At 39.4% G+C, this 19,931-nt stretch overlaps 1 protein-coding gene across 1 annotated transcript in view; it reads left to right on the forward strand.

Moving 5' to 3' along the window:
* The first annotated feature begins 2,011 nt into the window (after positions 1-2,011).
* Positions 2,012-19,931, forward strand: part of TIAL1 (TIA1 cytotoxic granule associated RNA binding protein like 1) — a 23,817-nt gene continuing 5,897 nt past the window's right edge. The window contains exons 1-6 of the mRNA XM_037731557.1: positions 2,012-2,940; positions 10,835-10,931; positions 16,760-16,858; positions 17,093-17,147; positions 17,310-17,397; positions 19,299-19,374. Of these exons, the coding sequence (XP_037587485.1) occupies positions 2,909-2,940; positions 10,835-10,931; positions 16,760-16,858; positions 17,093-17,147; positions 17,310-17,397; positions 19,299-19,374 (447 nt within the window). The 5' untranslated portion in view covers positions 2,012-2,908. The remainder of the gene's footprint in view (positions 2,941-10,834; positions 10,932-16,759; positions 16,859-17,092; positions 17,148-17,309; positions 17,398-19,298; positions 19,375-19,931) is intronic.

Below are 19,931 nucleotides of genomic sequence, written 5' to 3' on the forward strand. Positions count from 1 at the left end.
TAAAAGGGATTTTGCAGATGTGATTAAGAATCTTAAGATCTTCATCTTAAGGCAGGGCACAGTGGCTCATGCCTGTAATCCCAGCACTTTGGGAGGCCAAGGTGGGCAGATCCCCTGAGGTCAGGAGTTCGAGACCAGCCTGATCAACATGGAGAAACCCCGTCTCTACTAAAAATACAAAATTAGCCAGGTATGGAGGCGCATGCCTGTAATCCCACCTACTTGAGAGGCTGAGGCAGGAGAATCGCCTGAACCTGGGAGGCAGAGGTTGCAGTGAGCCAAGATCGTGCCATTGCCCTCCAGCCTGGCAACACAAGAGCGAAATTCCATCTCAAAAAAAAAAATCTTGAGATGAGATAATCTTGGCCCAAAGGAATCACAAAAGGTGCTTATAAGTGAAAAGGGGTGGCAGGAGAATCACAATTAAGACAGATTATGTAAGTACAGAAGAACAGAGAGAAGATAAGATACTATGCTTCTGACCTTGAAGATGAAGGGGCCAAGAGCCAAGGAATGCAGGCAGCCTTTAGAAGCTGGAAAAGGCAAGGAACCAGTCCTGCCAACACCTTGATTTTAGCCCAGTGTAACTGATTATGAACTTCTGACATCTAGAATTGTAACATAAATTCCTGTTGTTTTAAGTATCTAAATTTGCAGTAATTTGTTACAGTGTCAATAGGAAACAGACAGTGGGTCAGGCATGGGTTAATGAATTGAATTATAATTAAATCCAATTTTACACCTAGGTCCAATTAAAAAAATAGACAAGCCTGGGCGCAGTGTCTCATACCTGTAATCCTAGCAGTTTGGGAGGCAGAGGTAGACGGATCACTTGAGGTGGGTAGTTTGAGACCAGCCTGACTGACATGGAGAAACCCCGTCTCTACTAAAAATACAAAATTAGTCGGGCGTGTGGCACATGCCTGTGCTACTCGGGAGGCTAAGACAGGAGAATTGCTTGAACCCGGAAGGTGGAGGTTGCCGTGAGCCGAGATCGCGCCACTGCACTCCAGCCTGGGCAACAAGAGCGAAACTCGGTCTCAAAAAAAAAAAAGACCAAATCTTTGAGTGGCCCCTCACTGCCTGGAAGGTAAAGCTTAATTTCCTCAGCATGAAATAGATTCTTGACAACCCGGTTCCACAAAGTCCTCTCTAGCTTTAATTCCCTAACCCCTATCCCCAACCCAAAAATTTTAGCCATGGGTTCTGACCTCCGAGCCCTTTTGCTGTTCCCGCGTACTCTTACGGGGCTCAACTCCTTTGCCATGTCTCTGTGAAGTCTTTCAGGTTGAAATTTCCTCCCTGAAAATGGACAACATTAGGAGTTGCTGCATGGTTGACTCTGTTTACAAGATTAGGGCTCAGAGGCACCCACAGGCACCGCCACTTGCAGAGGTCCTCCATACATGTCGGCAGAACCAACTCTTAAGGCATTACTAACTGGGGCAGTTAAGTTCTGCCAACGGGCTGAAAGATTTTTCTTCATCACCACTCTTCACTAAGCTACAAGAGCAAGTACTTTCTCCTGAAGGTACTTAGAGGAGGAAAAAAGCACAGCAGGAACTGTTGTGGGGGGTGAGAAGACAAATTCTACAGGGTTGCAGAGCTAATGTGAACATGGCTTCCCTCATCTTCATGCATAACTGCGTTCCTAGCTCACACGACTGATGTCCGTAAACACAACCTTAGGTCTGTGCACGTCTCTGTCCAAGGATTTTTTTTTTTTTTAAACTCCAAGATTATGGGGGGAGTTGGGCAAGTCACTATAAGGAAGGACTGCTCTTCTTACCCCACTGTCTGACGAGATACTGGATAGGGAAACCTCTGAAACTTGTAAAGCAATTTACAAGCAGGCCACCTGCTTGTATTTAATAAGCTAGAAATACCTATTTGCGCGAAAACGTGTCCCAAAGACTCCTCAGCCCCTCTGGATCCCCACCAGGCCCGCGTCTCTCCCGCCCGTCGCGCGAAGCGGCGGTTGACGAACGCCGGCCAGCGGTTCTGCTGAACGCAGGAGGGCCGGACGAGCCTCCTGGCTCGGACACCACGCGGAGACAGAGCGCTGCCAGAGCCGCAGTTGAAGAAACCGCTCTCGGGCTGGACGAAGGCGGAGCAGCAGCTCAGGCTGGGCCAACAGAAGAGCCTTACAATACCTGGAGCAGTCCGAGGACAGCCCCCGGCGCGAGGCACTCTGGGACTTATAGTTCGCTTCCCAGACAGCGCTTTTTCCCACTTGGTCTCCCTGCCTTTCAATGTCGCTTTTATTCTTCCCTTACCCTCCGAGCCCGCAGACTTCCTGGTCGCCGCACGTCCTCACGTATGACTACACTACCCAGAAGTCCCCTTTTCGCGTCCCAGCGTGGGCGGGCGCTGGCGGCTCCTCTGGACTACAGGTCCCAGAAGTCCTCTGCAGAAGTGCTTCCCTCTCTCATTTCCAGGACCACAATTCCCAGAGACTTCGGCTTCACAGCGTTACTCTTTTTGCCCTATCTCTCCTGGAGCTGGCTGGGCTTTGGCCGGCCAGAGGCCCACAGCGACGACGTGATCCGTCGTGAGCGGGCCCCAGGGTTTCCTCGGCGGCCCTTTTTTCTCTCCCTTCGGTCGTCTCCCTTGCAGGCCGTCGCGGCTGGCCTGAGCGGTGACCTGGCGGGCCGCGCCTGCGCTCTGCCCGGTTTCCTGCCTGGCTGGTGGCGGCGGCCATTTTGTTCATCCTCCTCCTCCTCCTGCTCCTCCTGGTTGGAGCGCAGTGTCCGGAGCGGGCTGGGGGGAGAGAGCCCGAGAGCAGGGTTCGGTGCCTTTTCCTCTGTCCCCAGCCGGTGCCCAGAGCCCCCCTCCCCTTCCTCCCCACCCCCTCCCCTCCCCAGCCCTGCCCTCCCCCTTGTCCCGGGATCGCTCCGTCGCACCCACCATGATGGAAGACGACGGGCAGCCCCGGACTCTGTGAGTACCCGAGACGAGGGGTGCCAGGCGCCAAGAGGCCCGGGCACCGCGGGACGCTAAGGGAGGGAGCAGGAGAGACTGGGCGGAAGCCGGGACTCTAGGCGGCTCCCTGACCAGGGCGGCGTGGACGCGGAGTGCATTCCTCATCTGTCCCCTTTTCCTTGGGAAGGAAATCCTCCCTTCCCCCAAACACAGTCACTTCCTGGGGTCTGGGGCTTGTCTCGACCCTTCTCTCTGGCGCCCTTCTTTGCACACCCTCCCTAGGCCGGGTTTCTGCACGGTTGAAGCTGTCAGGCCCAGGAGAGCTCCTGCACCCTCTCTGCGTTGGACACCCTGGGCTGGGCCTGGAGCTGCGGGTCCCCTCGGGGGAAGGGCCTGGCGGGGGTGGGATTGGGATGGGCCCCGTGGGCCAGGAGGAATTAGTACTCACCCCTTCCACGTCTCAGCTCCAGTCGCTCCCGGCTCTTCTCCCCAGCTAAGCTCTCGGAGGAAGCAGGACACTCTTCCACCACTCAAGCCCCTTCTCTCTTTCTGCCCCACGTGCCCCCGCCCACACTGTCATAAACACCCGCCTAGCGCCCGCTACTTTTGAAGTGCATAAGGGATACCTTTTGCTGCCCGAGCATCTTTCTCTTCTTAGATAAAGAAGTTTACTTTGAGCGCTCCCTACGCTAAACTGACAACCAGTTGTTAAACTCCTTTTGCTCTCTTAGTGTTGCCTCTTCCTAATCTGTTTGTGCATCGAAACCTTCAGAGTGGCTAAAATTATGTCTTCATCTGCTATTAGATGTGTGTCTTCCGAACGCTTTTTCTCCTGTCTTGCTGTTGCTTTTTACCTGAAGCCCAATCTAATGAATGAGTCCCATCTTCCAGCCACTTAATTCTGGTTTCCTTCCTTTCCCAATGAAGAGTGATGACTCAGCATTTGCATTCTTTTCTGGATATTGTGGCACTCTTTTCTTCTGCATTTTTTTTAAAGTCTGAATAATTTTTAATTAAATGTTTACATTGGGCACCCTCAGTTTCCTGGCCTCTCCAGGCTCAGCACTCCTGCCTTGAGTACCAAGGAGTCAAATCACTGCTTTGTTTCTCTTGCCTCTCCTGGTATCATGGGATCATAGTCCACTTGGCTCTGCTGTCTGATGGGAAAATTACTTTTTAGGGAATAGATGAAGGTGCATGGGCGCTCCACTTTCATCTAGTTTGACTAGCTTCACATCTCTTCACTCCTCCCAAAGAAAAGATGCTCAGTAAAAAAGATAGATGTTCAATATTGATAGAGATTTTTTTTGTGGCCTTGTGCAGGAATAACCCTGTTCTCTAACATCTCGCTAAAGCACCTACCCTGTTTTGACAATTTGAGGCCGACTGAATGAAACGCCTACTTAATAAATAGAACGCCTAAATTTGTGTTTTGTGTTGTCTTCCATTTCTGCCTTCTCTCCCTAGAAGAAAGAATTGGGACACACTTGAAATTTGTCCTTCAACATCTGTTGAAGCCAAGGCTTGGTGTTGAGTTAGCAATGTGTACTTTGATGTAAGCATCTGGGAAAGCTAGACTTAAAGACTAGCTAACATGTGCTTAACAAAGATAAAAGTTACATTGTATCTAAAAATCTGAAATGTCATCATCACATACTGAATGATTGATGAATACTCATGGCAGGGGTCTCATTTTCTATCTGTTCCTTACCAAGGGGAACCTCTGGTTTTGTAGTGCTAAAGAATGTGCTTTTTCAATGTCTTTTATCCTTGCATCTGCCTGGTCTTCATCCCTATCAGATGACTTTCTCCAAGAGGCTAATAAGTTAACTTCTTTGTAACTTATTTCCTACCTCTACTTTCTCTAATCTCTTGTTCTTTCTTTGAAACACAGTTGTCTGTGTTTACAGTTCTCTAAAACTGTGACATGTGTTCGTATGAGTGAGTAAACATCTTAAGCTCTGTTGTTCCTGTATGTCAGTTCGTGTTTGCTATTCTGTCTTCCTTTTTCCTTCTCTCACTCTTTTCAATGGGGACTTTTTTTTTTTTTTTAAGACAAGGACTGCTACATCTTCCTAGGTCTTACCCCTGCAGCACTTAGTTCACTGCCTGGAACATAAGAGGTACTCAGTATTTTTACAAAGATTGTACTTCCTTCATTAAATTAGTATTAAGTTCTTTTTTAAAAGTCCTGGTTGAACTAAGATTGTAGGCAGACATTGTCACACGTGGTGCAGTCTGTTGTCTTTTATATATTTTTAAAAACCTTCAAATGTAAAATCTTGAGATAAAAGCAAATGTTTCACAATTGGGATTTTTTTAGAGTTTAATACAAATAATGCATAGTAGTTTTTCTAAGTGTACGTTTTACATGTTCTTAAAAGGTTCTGTTAGATACAAGTAACATGATGTAAACTTTGAATGTGATTTTAGGGGTTGATATCTAGTAGGATTTTATTTTGCTTATGGAGATCTTATATTTTGCATTGTGAGCTATGGATTAGGTTTTTCAAGTGGCCAGTATGTTTTAAAAGAATGTATTCTTAACAAAGCTTATCTTAAATTGTTTCCTTAAGATGCCTGTGTGTTACTAGTGAGGTTTTTTTCCTGCAGACACACACAAGCTAAGACATATGGTTCTATCTTCAGAAAACAATATGGTGTTTATAGCCTAGGTAGGTCTTTAAATATTCATTACCTACAGTATTACTTATTTATTTGATGGTATTTAAACTGGCATAGAATTGCTTTGATGTTGAGCCTAAATTTCTGTTTGTCATATAGTTGCTTGAAAGGTCTGTTTTCTGACGTTCTTCATTCTCATTTGACATTTATTTTGGGGTATTATGTATTGAGTAACTTGTGATCTAAAAAAACAAACAGGATCATGCTGTGTAATACCGGTGTTGGAACTGGACTGCCTGACACCTGACTTGTGGGACACACGTTTCAGGGTTGGGTTGTGTGTAGCTTTGTAGTGCAGTGATTTGATCCATGGTATATCTGAATCTACAATATGACACTAAATTGTAAGAGTGTTTCATTGTAGCTTATTTTAGTTTCTTCATCTATCTGAGGCTCCAAAATTACTGGAAATTGGTATAATACCACGTTATGTAATCCCTTCCTTTAACGCTATTCTTTCTTCTGGAAATAAGCTAATGATTTAGAGTATAATCTGAACATCTAAGAGCAAAGCAGAAGAAAATTCTATAAAATGTTACAAAATTGACTGGCTATACCATGGATTTGGCTATACTGTGGCTATAATCAAGCCCCTCAAATTCAACTTAATCATATTCTGTTTATTTAAAGTGAGAGAGTGAGAGTGTGTGTGTGTGACTATCTCGTATATATAGTTGGTCAATTTAGTTGTACCTCCTCCAGCTATCTTCCATCATGCCTCCTTCCTGAAATGAAATACTGAAATACTGTACTGACAAATAAAATAATTAATTAGAGATCTATTGAAGGATATTATTGCAAAATCTCTTCTTGTATAGGACTTGTCAAGAACAAAAGCAAAACTGTTACTTTTATGGAAATTTAGCTATAGTGTTTTGTGTGAAAGTGCTGATAATTTCAGCCTTGGTAGGACTACTGTTTTCAGAGTGAGAGCACATTCAGTGTTGAAAAAGTGTCATTAGTCTTCTGAAAGGCATGATATTCTTAACTTAAAATTCTGCCCAGTTGGACACAGGAAGTAGTTTGGCAGTGTGAACTTCTGCCTACTGTGAATGAAACTGCTAAGTTTCTAGACTCAAATTGGATTTTAACCCTGATGTTAGGGATAAAGGTGTCATTTTCAGTTTTTAATGCTTCAGTTCCTACAGTTCCTGTTCTTAGAAGACAAAATAGACTCTAAGGTATGCCTCTTTTAAATTTTTTTCCTTGAGTTAAAAGTCATTTTGGAATTTCCTAAGTGTTTACTCTTTGAATTGAACTCTCAATACAAAAACTGGAGCCATTTGTCTTTTTTTCTGTTATTTTGTGTATGTTCTTTAGGTAGAAATTATATACTTAAAGACCTGGAACTTTAGAATAGGTTGATTATTTCATAACCAGAGCAGAAAGAAAGTGAAGTGTAGAAACTATAATTTGGAAAGAATAAAGATATCATTTCAATGAACTACCCAGAGATGATCTTACTAGGTCAGGCATTGAACTTTGTCTTAAATATTTTTGTCAGTATATACTTTGGGATAGATTATTTTATGATAATACAAAGGTACTTACAACAGAATAGTACAGTACTTTAAAAGCTATACAATATGTCTTTCTTAAGTATTATGATGCATGAAAGCACAGGTAAATGAAAAGGCAGTCTGAAATTTGGGTAAAAGTTAGGTGAAATTATATAATGAATCATGGCCTTTTAGTCCTGGTAAATTAAGATACTGTATGTGTTGTTATGGAAGGCCTTTTATGTTAGTTTTTGAAATTTAGTTTGCTACTTAACACTTTGTTAGTGGAGATAATTTGAAAAATAGGAAACCTTAACACGATTTTTTTTTTTTTTGAGATGGAGTTTTGCTCTATCGCCCAGGCTGGAGTGCAGTGGCACCATCTTGGCTCACTGCATCCTCCACCTCCTGGGTTCAAGCGATTCTCCTCCCTCAGCACCCTGAGTAGCTGAGATTATAGATGGGTGCCACCATGCCCAGCTAATTTTTTGTATTTTTAGTAGAGACGGGGTTTTACCATGTTGGTCAGGCTGGTCTCAAACTCCTGACCTTGTGATCCTCCCCCACCTTGGCCTCCCAAAGTGCTGGATTATAGGCATGAGCCTCTGCACCCAGCCAACACTGGATTTTTAAATAAATCATGACATTCTGAACTTAGATATTAACATTTTCATCTTTGACTTCAGTGCCAGAAATGTAAATTAATATATCTAAACATGCCTCTAGAAATTCTTCAAGATCTATAAATGATAGGAAATAGGTTGACTTGGAATAAAGATGATGATGACGATGATGATGATGATGATTTTTTTAACAGATGGAGTTTCACTCTTGCTGCCCAGGCTGGAGTGCAATCGTGTGATCTCAGCTCACTGCAACCTCTGCCTCCTGGGTTCAAGCAGTTCTCCTCAGCCTCCCAAGTAACTGGGATTACAGGCACCCACCACCATGCTTAGCTAATGTTTTGTCTGTTTAGTAGAGATGGGGTTTCACCATGTTGGCCGGGCTAGTCTTAAACTCCTGACCTCAAGTGATCCACCTGCCTCAGCCTCCCAGAGTGCTAGGATTATAGGTGTGAACTATCACGCCCATCAGAATAAAGATCTTATTAAGTAGTGACAGCTTTTATTGTGACTATTAAATACAGAAGGTAATTAATGCCCATACAATTTTTCCTGAAGAAATTGGTGTTCAAACAGTAATGCAAATTTAAAACTATTTAAATCATTTAAAATGTGTTATATTAAAATGATAATTCAATTTTAATTTTGTTACTAGCTAGCTTCAATATGTGAAAATCAGTTTTATTCTTCTTTTCTCTTAGAAATGAGCGAAGTAGCTCTTTAGGCAAGGAACATATTTAGAAACTCAAGATCACATGTTCATTTTTCTTACAGATAGGTCTACTCTGTACAAAAAGAAATCATTTTAGAGATACAGGCTCACAAACCCCTATGAATTAAGAAGAGACAAGCAGTCTATGGCTGTTTCATAATCCAATAACCTTTTCCCCTGCTGGGAAAAGTATGTCACTGCATTGGCCTGCTGATGGGTTAGCTCTTTAATTACGAGGAAAAGATGGCATAGTGGACCTAAACCAGTTTGTCACTTGTTTAGTCTTCTATTTAAGTAACATTGGATGTGAGTTTCAATTTTAGAGCAGGTACACTAAAGCTATTAGTATTCATTGCAATAAAATTCTTAACTGGAAACTTGCAAACTTGCTACTAATTCATTTTTTTTTTTTTTTGAAGACAGGGTTTCACCATGTTGGTCAGGCTAGTCTTGATCTCCCGACCTCAGGTGATCCGCCTGCCTTGGCCTCCAAAGTGCTTGCATTACAGATGTGAGCCACTATGCCCGGCCAGCTACTAATTCTTAATTGGATCTTTCCAGTTTTTTACTTAACCTAAGCTTTCTTGGTCTGTTTTCCCTTTGAGTATTCCATCTTAAAGCACACTGTGTATTTAATGTGACAACCATGTTGCAAGTCTTATTTTGGTCTTAATACTCAGTTTCCAGATGTTACATATTACAATTAGAAAAAGAAATTTACTTTCCAGAACAAACTTTGTTAAATTTTACAGATATTGTTTGGTTTATGAAGTTGTTCATGACAGATGCAAATTTGAGGAATTATGCATAGAACACCAGAAAGACTTGATTGGCAATTTATTGTGACAAATTAAGATAAATTGATAGTACAAGACATAAACCAAGGTGGTCAACTCTTCGTGGTGACATAGCCTTTTTCTTTTCTTTTTTAGACTTACCTGTATTTAAAATTCTTTACATGAAACACATACATTCAATTTGTGATTAGAAAAAAAAAAACAAACACATTTTTAAATGTCCACAGTCAGAAGTATGCCTGGATTTGTCTTAATCTTTCTCTGAATTTCTTAAGAAATCTTTGTATTTGCTTTTTTTAATCTACATTAAGATATATTTTGTTGGCTGGGCACAGTGGCTCACGCCTCTAATTCCAGCACTTTGGGAGGCCCAGGTGGGTGGATCACTCAAGGTCAGGAGTTCCAGACCAGCCTGGCCAACATGGCGAAACCCCATCTCTACTGAAAATACAAAAATTAGCCAGGCGTGGTGGCACATGCCTGTAGTCCCAGCTACCTGGAAAGCTGAGGCATGAGAACTGCTTGAACCCAGGAGGCAGAGGCTGCAGTGAACCCAAGTCGTTCCACAGTACTCCAGCCTGGGTGACAGAGTGAGACTCCATCTCAAAAATATGTATGTGTATATTTGTTGTTGTTGATTTTGATGCATTTTAGACTAGAGAATTTTTTTATTTTACCCTGCTCTCCTAAAATGAAACAGTGAAGACATCATTGCTAACAATCTGACTTTTAGCCAAAAACAAAACTACAAAAACCCTTCCACCCTCTGTGTGTTCTACTGTAACTTTAATTCTGTTCTTTGTTTGTGTAATTGCTTTGGTTGGGAATCTAAGATAAACTCACTTTATGTTTAATATCCTATTACAATCAGATGTTTTAATGACTTAGTATTTGTTATATTTGTGTGTGCATGTGTTATAAATTATTTTGAATTAGAAATTGTAGTTATCCTGAGACTGGTTTAAAATTTTAACAACTAGAATAAGTTGAGAAAATGATATCTAGGGTACAGAATAATATGCCGTTGAGCATATTATTATATCAAGAGCACATTGATTTGTTCTTTAAATGTTTTTTCAAAGTGGTATTTTAGTGGCCTAAGAATAATTGTTGCTTTCCTAAATAAGGGTTAATCTTACTTTCATAGGATCAGGCTTAACTGGAGAAATTTTATTGAAAATAGAGGAAGTTAAAATGAAATAAAAGGTAGCTGGGTGCAGTGGCTCACGCCTGTAATCCCAGCGCTTTGGGAGACAGAGGCAGGCTGATCACCTGAGGTGTCAGGAGTTTGAGACCAGCCTGACCAATATGATAAGACCCTGTCTCTGCTAAAAATACAAAAAATTAGCTGGACGTGGTGGCATGTGCCTGTAATCCCAGCTACTCTGGAGGCTGTGACAGAAGAATCGCTTGAACCTGGGAGTCGGAGGTTGCAGTGAGGCAAGCTCGTGCCATTGCACTCCAGCCTGGGCAACAAGAACAAAACTCCGTCTCAAAATAAATAAATAAATAAATAAAAGATGTTGAATTAAATGATAACACATTAGAGCCAGAGCTAAAGGAAAATTGCTGATAATGTGTTTTTTTCTTGTGCAGATACGTAGGTAACCTTTCCAGAGATGTGACAGAAGTCCTTATACTTCAGTTATTCAGTCAAATTGGACCCTGTAAAAGCTGTAAAATGATAACAGAGGTAAGATCTTCCCAGTTACACGTGCTGTCAACTAGCATGATGGGTTGATTATCATGATTTTAAAATTTCATTTTAAGCCTCAGGTTATTCTGGTGGAGAGATTTGTGTTGTGTTGACTTACTACTTTGATTTGGCTGGCACACGAGGCTTAGAATGGAGTTTTATTTGAGAGGGCAAAGTTTCTGTGCTGCTAATCTCAAACAGTCATCCTTCATGGTGTGGTTATCTTCAAGTGATTCTACTTTTAGAAAGTTATTAGAACTCATTTTAGAGTGGTGAAGAACTGGAAAGTATTTTATACAATTCCGATAAGAATGTTAACGATTTAGGCAGTATACATTCATGTATGAGTACACGAGGTTATTATGTGTATGTGCAGTGCCGTTCCTCTCGTGTCTGTAGCAAGTACTTCCCTTTTTATACTTTCCTGCTTAAGACTGTAGCAGTGCCCATGAATCATGTTTTAGGCTTTTCTTCCTTGTCTTTTTGTTCATTGATCAACTTTTTTATTTTTGGTCTATTTACTGTGTAACAGGTACTACAGTAAGTGTTAGAGATACACTGGTGAATAAAGATGGTTCCTTGGTCCACAGAATTTTACAGTCTAGTAGGGAGACAAAGGAGTTAGTAGGCACTTAGAATACAGGATAATAAATGCCCTAGAAGAAGACAACTTAAAGTGCTGTGGGAGCAAATGGGTATCTAGTGCAGCCTTGGGTCAGCAAGCAGCTTCTTGGGGGCGTCACTGCCTAGGCGGAAACCTAAAAGGATAGTAGTACATACTGGCTAGAAAGGAGTTGAGGACGAAGGGATTCCAAATACAGGGAGCGTTGATCCAGGCTGGGAGGCAGAGCAGAAGTGCTTGAGAGAGGGAAAACTAGAACCCATAGCATGGTTGTAGTTGAAAATGGGATTAGTCATAAGAGATGGCAGGAGTGTTTGGAAAGGGCTAGAAACTGTGCTGAGGGGGTTGTTGTATCTGAAACGGAGAACTGTTAAAAACCTATAAAGTGCATTGGCCTTTTGATTGTCTTTTCGAACTAATGACAATCATCATTTTGTTCTGGTGTATTATATTCTTCCTTCCTGTCTTTAATTATTTATTTGTGTTTTCATCGATCAAAAATTTCCTTTGCACTAGGCAGTATACAAGGTACTGGAGATATAATGCAGAGACAGCCAAATGAGTTCCCCAAGCAAATAGGGATGTGAGCCATGAGAAGGATAAAACAGAGTTCTGCAATGACTGCTATTCGTGCTGTATCTTGCCTGCTACAATCCATTCTCCATGTAACAGTCATTCTCTGCATTTGAGCTGAGATGAGTAACAAGGTGGTGCTATCTATGGCAGGAGCTGGAGGCAGAGGAAACAGCAAATACAAAGGTCTTGAGTTGGTAATGAACTTGTGTGTGTGGAATCAAAGACCAGGATGGCTGCAGTCTGCTGAGGGATGGAGGGGGTGATGGGAAATGAGTCTAACAGCAGTATTCAGAGTCATAGGGCATTATGGGCCATGACAGAGTTTAGGTTTTACCCTGGTTGCAGTGGCAGACCATTGGAGGGGCTTAAGCAAGGAATGAGGTGCCACGGTTTGCGTTTTTAAGCTTGTTACTCTATGTAGAGAATGACTCTTAACGTGGAGAATGGATTGTAGCGGGCAAGAGCAGAAGGAGAAAAACCATCTGGATTTACTTCACTAGTCTGGGTTAGAGATGGTGGAGGCTTGTTCTCAAAAGTGCTAGCCAAAGTCAAGATAAGGACAGATGTTGATGGGTTTGGAATATATTTTGGAGGTAGGATTGATAGGACTGGATTGGTTGTGGGACATAGGGAAAGGAATAAATCAGGAAATACCCTAAGATTTATGTTAATGCAATTGTATAGGTGGTAATGCTATTTATTTGCTGAAATGGGGGTGACAGGATGGATGTCACCATGGGGAGTGGTGGGAATCAGGAGTTATGTTTTGGCAATGTTAGATTTAAGACATGAATTAGACATCGAAGTGGACATTAGATTAGGCAGTCGGATAAACTAGTTTGGAACTCTGGAGAGACCAGTGCTGAAGCTTGCAGTGGTATTTGAAGCCATGGGGCTAGATGAGTTCATGTAGAGAGAATGAGAAGAGCAGAGGCCGTGAGGTCTGATCCCTGGACCAGCTCAACATTTAGAGTTTGAGTAAAGGGAGAAAGATCCTACAGTGAGAAAACAGGAAAACTGAAGAGTGTGGTAGGATTCAGAGAAAAGAGAATGTTTAAAGAGGATGGTGGTCAACTGTTGTGAATTCTGCTTGGAAGTTAGGATTAGGATGGAAAGGGGATCACAGAGGTGGCAGAGAGGTCATTGTTGAGCTCAGCATGCAGTTTCAATGGCATGGTTGTCTTGGAAGCTGACAGAAGTAGGTTTACAAGAGAACAGGTTGTGAGAAAGTGTCACTAGAAAATTTTTGAGAAACATTTGATAAAGATTTATTTTAACAGTATTTTTAAAGCCCATGTATACATTTGACATGTAGAGGGACTCAAAATGAATTTTCATAACATCCGTATTCTAGAACTCCTAGATTTGAACTTATAAAGTCTCATATTTCTCTGTCTTGACATTTATGTCATCCAACAAAAATTGGTGACAACACTAAGGTAGGAACATAATTGATTTATTTTTTTTAAGAGACAGAGTCTCACTCTGTCATCAGGCTGGAGTGCAGTGGTGCCTTTGTGGCTCACTGAAGCCTCCAACTCCCGGGTTCTTCAAGCGATCCTTCCACCTCAGTCTCCCAAGTAGCTGGGACAGCATCACCACACCTAGTTAACTTTTTAATTTTTTTTATAGAGACTGGTATCACCATGTTGCCCAGGCTGGTCCCGAACTCTTAGGCTCAAGTGATCTTCCTGCCTCATCCTCCCAAAGTGCTGAGATTATAGGCATGAGCCACAGCACCCAGCCATAATTGATTTTTTTTTTTTTTTTTTTTTGAAACGGAGTTTCACTCTTGTTACCCAGGCTGGAGTGCAATGGCGCGATCTCGGCTCACCGCAGCCTCCGCCTCCTGGGTTCAGGCAATTCTCCTGCCTCAGCCTCCTAAGTAGCTGGGATTACAGGCACGCGCCACCATGCCCAGCTAATGTTTTTTGTATTTTTAGTAGAGACGGGGTTTCACCATGTTGACCAGGATGGCCTCGATCTCTTGACCTTATGATCCACCCGCCTTGGCCTCCCAAAGTGCTGGGATTACAGGCTTGAGCCACCGTGCCCGGCCATTTTTTTTTTTTTTTTTTTTTTTGAGATGGAGTCTTGCTCTGTCGCCCAAGCTGGAGTGCAGTGGTGTGATCTCGGCTCATTGCAGCTTCTGCCTCCCAGGTTCGAGCGATTCTCCTGCCTCAGCCTCCTGAGTAGCTGGGACTACAGGTGTGCGCAACCCTGCCTAATTTTTTTTTGTATTTTTAGTAGAGACGGGGTTTTACCATGTTGGCCAGGATGGTCTCCGTCTCCTGACCTTTTGAACCACCATGCCTGGCTGATTTTTTTTGTTTGTTTTTGTTTTTTGAGACAGATTCTGGCTCTGTTGCTCAGGCTGGCATGCAATGGCACAATCTTGGCTGACTGCAACCTCTGCCTCCCGGCTTCAAGTGATTCTGCTGCCTCAGCCTCCTGAGTAGCTGGGATTACAGGTGTCAGCCACCATACCCGGCTAGCTTTTGTATTTTTGGTAGGGATGGGGTTTCACCATGTTGATCAGGCTGATCTCGAACTTCTGACCTCAAGTGATCCACCTGCCTGGGCCTCCTAAAGTGCTGGGATTACAGGCATGAGCCACTGCACTCAGCCCATAATTGATTTTTAGAATGTCACTTTGGTGGTGTAAATAAGAAGCTTCCAAAGGGTATATACTCTAGTACAAAGTATCTAGCAGCTATTTATTTTTCTTTCATAAATTTTATTTCAGTATATGAAAAATCCTTCTCCCCCCTTAGGTTTATGGGTTTTTTTTTTTTTTTTTTTTTTACTTTTTTTTTTTTTTTTTTTTTTTTTTTTTTTTTTTTATATAATACATATATATTATTAATTCTAAGGCAAATTTTTTTAGAATTTTAATATCTCTGACAGTTGGGGTGTGACTTAGAGAAATCAGTGGTGTCTTAAATTAGATGAAATGCAGTGTGATGTGAATATATAAAATATGTGATACTAGTGAATATATGTGTGTATATACATGCATGTGCATACGTTGATTGGGAGCTGGCCTACTATTAGATAGATTTGAAATCGGTATTCATGAGTACATTCGTTTCCTAAAGTGTATGGGATTATCATAGATCTACCATTGGACCTCTGTATGTTTTGCTGTGATTATCAGTGTTTTCCTTGGAGACTATTGGGGCAAAAGAGATAGGAGTGAAAGGAAAACTCAGCTAGCACAATATTAGCTTATTTATTTCGATGTTCTTTCTTCAATGAATATTTGTGGTAAAGGTACTAATTCTTTTACAAGAGGAATTTAAATGTGTGTTTCAATTTGAAGTCTTCCCTCATTTCCTTACTTTACTTCTTAAGAACAGCATTCACATGGCTACAGCAATAGGATTTTGTATGAGAGCCCATAGTTTTGTTGTCAGTATTAATGATCCCACTTTTTTTTCGCTCAAGGAAATACCTTCTGGTTGCTTTGCCACTATTGTTTCGATGCCTTATTTTGGATTTTTCTTCTAAAATTTTCCTGGAATGAAAATCATTGGTTGTTGAAAAGATCTTTATCTGGTTTATTTATCCCTTGTGAGTCCAACTAGAATTCCACATTTTAAATGTTATTCTTATAGGGCATTTTACATTGAATGATGATGAATGTTTTTGGCCTTACATAAAAATATATATTTGTACAGTTGTGCAGCTGTTCAGTATAGGTTGCAATTTCATAGAAATTCATTTCCAGTTTGGCCATTAGGTGAGAATGTTGCTATAGCTTAGGTAGCACTACCTTCACATCTTTATAAATGTGTTTTAGGCAACTATCAAGCATGGGATTGCAGAATATATTTAATATAGATTTTTTATATGGTGTTTTATGATGTAAAATTGTAGGTTTGTCTTGGAATATTTTATTTAGATACATTTTCAGAACCTCTTTTCTTGGTCACTGCTGTTGTTTCTCTGATCTTTGGAAGACCACATTTAAAATATATAGAATCTTCAGTACGTTAGACTATTTTGGAAGGTAGGGAATTCATTTCAGTAGCTGGTTATAAATCTCAAATTTTCCTGTTTTTATTTTCATTCTTTCCATATCCAGAAAAGAAATCAATAAAATTCAGTATTTGTAGCAGTATAAAATTCCATCATTTGTAGTATTGATCCTAATTTTGATCAAGAGTAGTTTTATCAGGTTGGTTCATTTTGGATTTCTGTATCCTGGGATACCGCTTGCGGAGGATTATGATACATAAGTAGAACATATTTGAGAAATCATGTTGGAGGATGAAAACAGTGGTAAGAAGTGATCCTTGTCAAATCTGAGTTTGAGGTTTTGTTTGGTTTAATACAAGCTTCTATTTTATATTTAACATACTTCACCAGAATTCTTTACTTTCATTTAATACCAATGCTCGGGATTCTTCAGCTGCTTGTATAGTTCCATTTGAGTTCAACAGTATTCTGAGGTGCAACATCAGGTTTAGCTTTAAATCTTATTTTAAAAGTGTTAGGCTTTCATAAGCTTATGCAGTCTCACCTTGTACATTCCTCGCTATCAGTAATGTTTTTTCCTGGATTTTCTTCTCAGCAACCCGATAGCAGAAGGGTCAACTCTTCTGTTGGATTTTCTGTTTTGCAGCATACAAGCAATGACCCATATTGCTTTGTGGAATTTTATGAACACAGAGATGCAGCTGCTGCATTAGCTGCTATGAATGGGAGAAAAATTTTGGGAAAGGTAAGATAATAGGATGATGGCACCTTACGATACATGTATTTGCATGTCAAACTAGTTTGTATTCTTTCTAGGCAAATTTTTGGACAGATATTCAACTGCTGAGTGATGGTTTTGCTTTTTTCAGCTTAGTGCTTTTACAAAAATAACCCTGCTTGATAAATGATTTAATAAGTGGTAAGTGTTATAACTCATGACATGCCTAATAATTTTATTAAATATAATCTTCATTTTTAGGAGGTCAAAGTAAACTGGGCAACCACACCAAGTAGCCAGAAAAAAGATACTTCCAGTAAGTACTCCTGCTGCATTTTACTGTGGAAGAGTTCTGAAATGATCCTGGAAGCATTACCAGCTTAAATAGGGTTTTTTTTTCCCCTCCTCTAGAGTTGCCTTAAAAAGGTTTTAGTGGCTGATTTCTTAAGTATTTGATTACCAAATGCTCTGATTTCAGATCACTTCCATGTGTTTGTTGGGGATTTGAGTCCAGAAATTACAACAGAAGATATCAAATCAGCATTTGCCCCTTTTGGTAAAATATCGTAAGTATCATAATCAGTACTACACTCAGTTGTGATAGGCAGAACTGTATATGATTAACTTGTAATTGAATTAAGATTTTCTTTCTCTAGTTAGTATGACTTTGTTTTGTTTTGTTTTTTATTTTTATTTTTGGTTTGTTTTTTGAGTAGTGGATGTTGTTGAAAATGTTAATGTCATTTCAGTGTCTTGGGGTCTCGTTTTCATCTAATCTTGTGTATAATGTGTTAAAAAATTTTAAGTGATTGTTTGTTATCTTTGAAGCAGATGTTTGAATGGTAAAACTTATAAAGTCTAGCTTTTTGTCATATGTTTTCAAAATTTGGTGGTTAAGGGTAATGAATTAATCAAAAGTAAATATGATTTATACTGTGTAAGAGTTTAATAACTTTTATAGGAAGAATTTATAAATGGGGGAAAGTAGGTAAATCCTTGGATATATTGTGGTTAAATTGGAAATGTTCATGTTTTATTATGATAAATGTGTTTTGCTATTTTAGCTGTAAGTGAAAAGTACTATTATATTATTAAAATGTTTCAATGTATGAGTCATAAATGTGGGATTAATTAGTAGATGTTTTTTGTTAGTGATATTTGATTCTAGTTAAGAGGCAAATGTGGTTTGATTTTTAACAACATTTATGCTCAGTTACTATTGTTACTTGGTAAAAAATATATTGGAAAACAAAATGGTTATGAGTTCTAGAAAATGTTTATCATAATTTAGCTTTCTGATTAAAATCAGTTTATTTTGTATATTTCCTGTAGATTTAAATTAAACGTTTTAGTACTACTTTACAGGAGAATGTTTCAACTAAGAACAACAATTTCTCTATACAATTTGTTGTTCCGTAGATTTAATTTCTTTAAAAGATTTAATTCTTAACTTTCTGTTTTGATATTTGCTTTGCTTTTTAATCTAAATGTGGTAAGTAGTACTATTTTAAAAAATCAATATAAAAATAATACAGGTTGCTGTTTTTCAATCTTTATTTATACCTGAGACCTGCAGTTTTTCTTAAGTCCAAGTCACAATTAAAAGTAATAGCATTCTGGTTATTTTGCAGAATTGCTCATAAGAATGGACAGGATCTTGAAGGCTAACTGCAAGGAACTGTGCACACTGGAACTCAGTTGTAGATTTTTTTTCTCATTTCTATTTATTCTTATTATACATTATTTATATATACATATTTTAGTATTTACATTTTAACATTCTATATTCAGTGGAGTTCTATATTTCCAATCATTTAACTTACTCACTAAAATTTCTGTGTAAATTTGTTGTTTTCGTACTGGTGTGCTTAGCATTGTTGTTAGTTTTTTATTCTCCTTTCTTAAATTTCTGAAAATGTCAATTTTTCAAAATTTACAGCTGCCCAAACTCCAAAATGATGGTAGAGAATTGACCAAGAAAAATAAAGAAATCTGTTAACAGGCCATGTATGCCTTTTTAATTCCTATTTTTTCCTCTTTTTCAATTTTTTAATATTTCATATATTTTGTATCACTAGGCAGAAGACATTTAACTATTTAGAGATTGCATGGTAAAGTAGTTAGTATTGTTACAGTAATTTATAGAATCAGTAAACCTTAGAGGACACTAGTAAATAGAATATTATAAAAGGAAACTGTTGTTCCTATTAATCTTCAAATTTGAGCATTTAGTTTAGAAAGCACAGGCTATTTGATTAGGTTGCATGTTTATTACATGTTTTTGTCCTACTGCTTTTTTCTAACAGGTAAAGAAGCATTAGGGAGAGTTCAGGAATGGTTGTAGTTAATTAGGGCTAACTGGAATTTTATTTTAAAAATGCTCACAATACAGTGTGTGTGGTTCCTTTTAGTTTTTATTTTGAGGGTGACTCTTACTTCCCTCATTTAGCTGTGCTTCTTTTCACAGGGATGCCCGGGTAGTTAAAGACATGGCAACTGGAAAATCCAAAGGCTATGGTTTTGTATCTTTTTATAATAAACTGGTACGTTCTTCCAACTCAATTTATATTTTTTAATACTACATTTAGTCATTAGTTACTTAGTGTGTCAAATCTGAAACTTGAATACACTTGAAAGTTAACTGCAAACACAACTTTTATGTAATGTTATATAAGTTTTAATAATAGAGTATAATTTCATTCTTTCATAAACTCAAAAATAAATACCTAGACAAAGATAGAATGACTATACTATAAGGAAGATTATTAAAATTGCGTTTGTACATTGGTAAAGGTGTCAGATACATTTAGAAGTAAAGCCCAAGTCTAGGACAGATGAACTAATCTGAGACTTTAGAGGGTAGGTAAATTGTATTCAGTTTTAACCATGAATGTCTATTTTAACTCTCCCTTTTAAATTATTATTCATACCTTATATAAGTGAGATGTTAATGGCTATAGCAAATTATGTAAATAAAAATTCAAGCAATCATCTTGATTTTTGCATATATTCTTTGTAAAAGAGGTACCAAAATAAGCATTTGCATTAACTGTAACGTTGAATGATAAAGTGGGCAAATCGATTTTTTTTTTTTTTTTTT

Source organism: Cebus imitator, unplaced genomic scaffold (genome assembly GCF_001604975.1).
Source record: "Cebus imitator isolate Cc_AM_T3 unplaced genomic scaffold, Cebus_imitator-1.0 Scaffold406, whole genome shotgun sequence".
Classification (NCBI taxonomy): Eukaryota; Metazoa; Chordata; class Mammalia; order Primates; family Cebidae; genus Cebus; species Cebus imitator.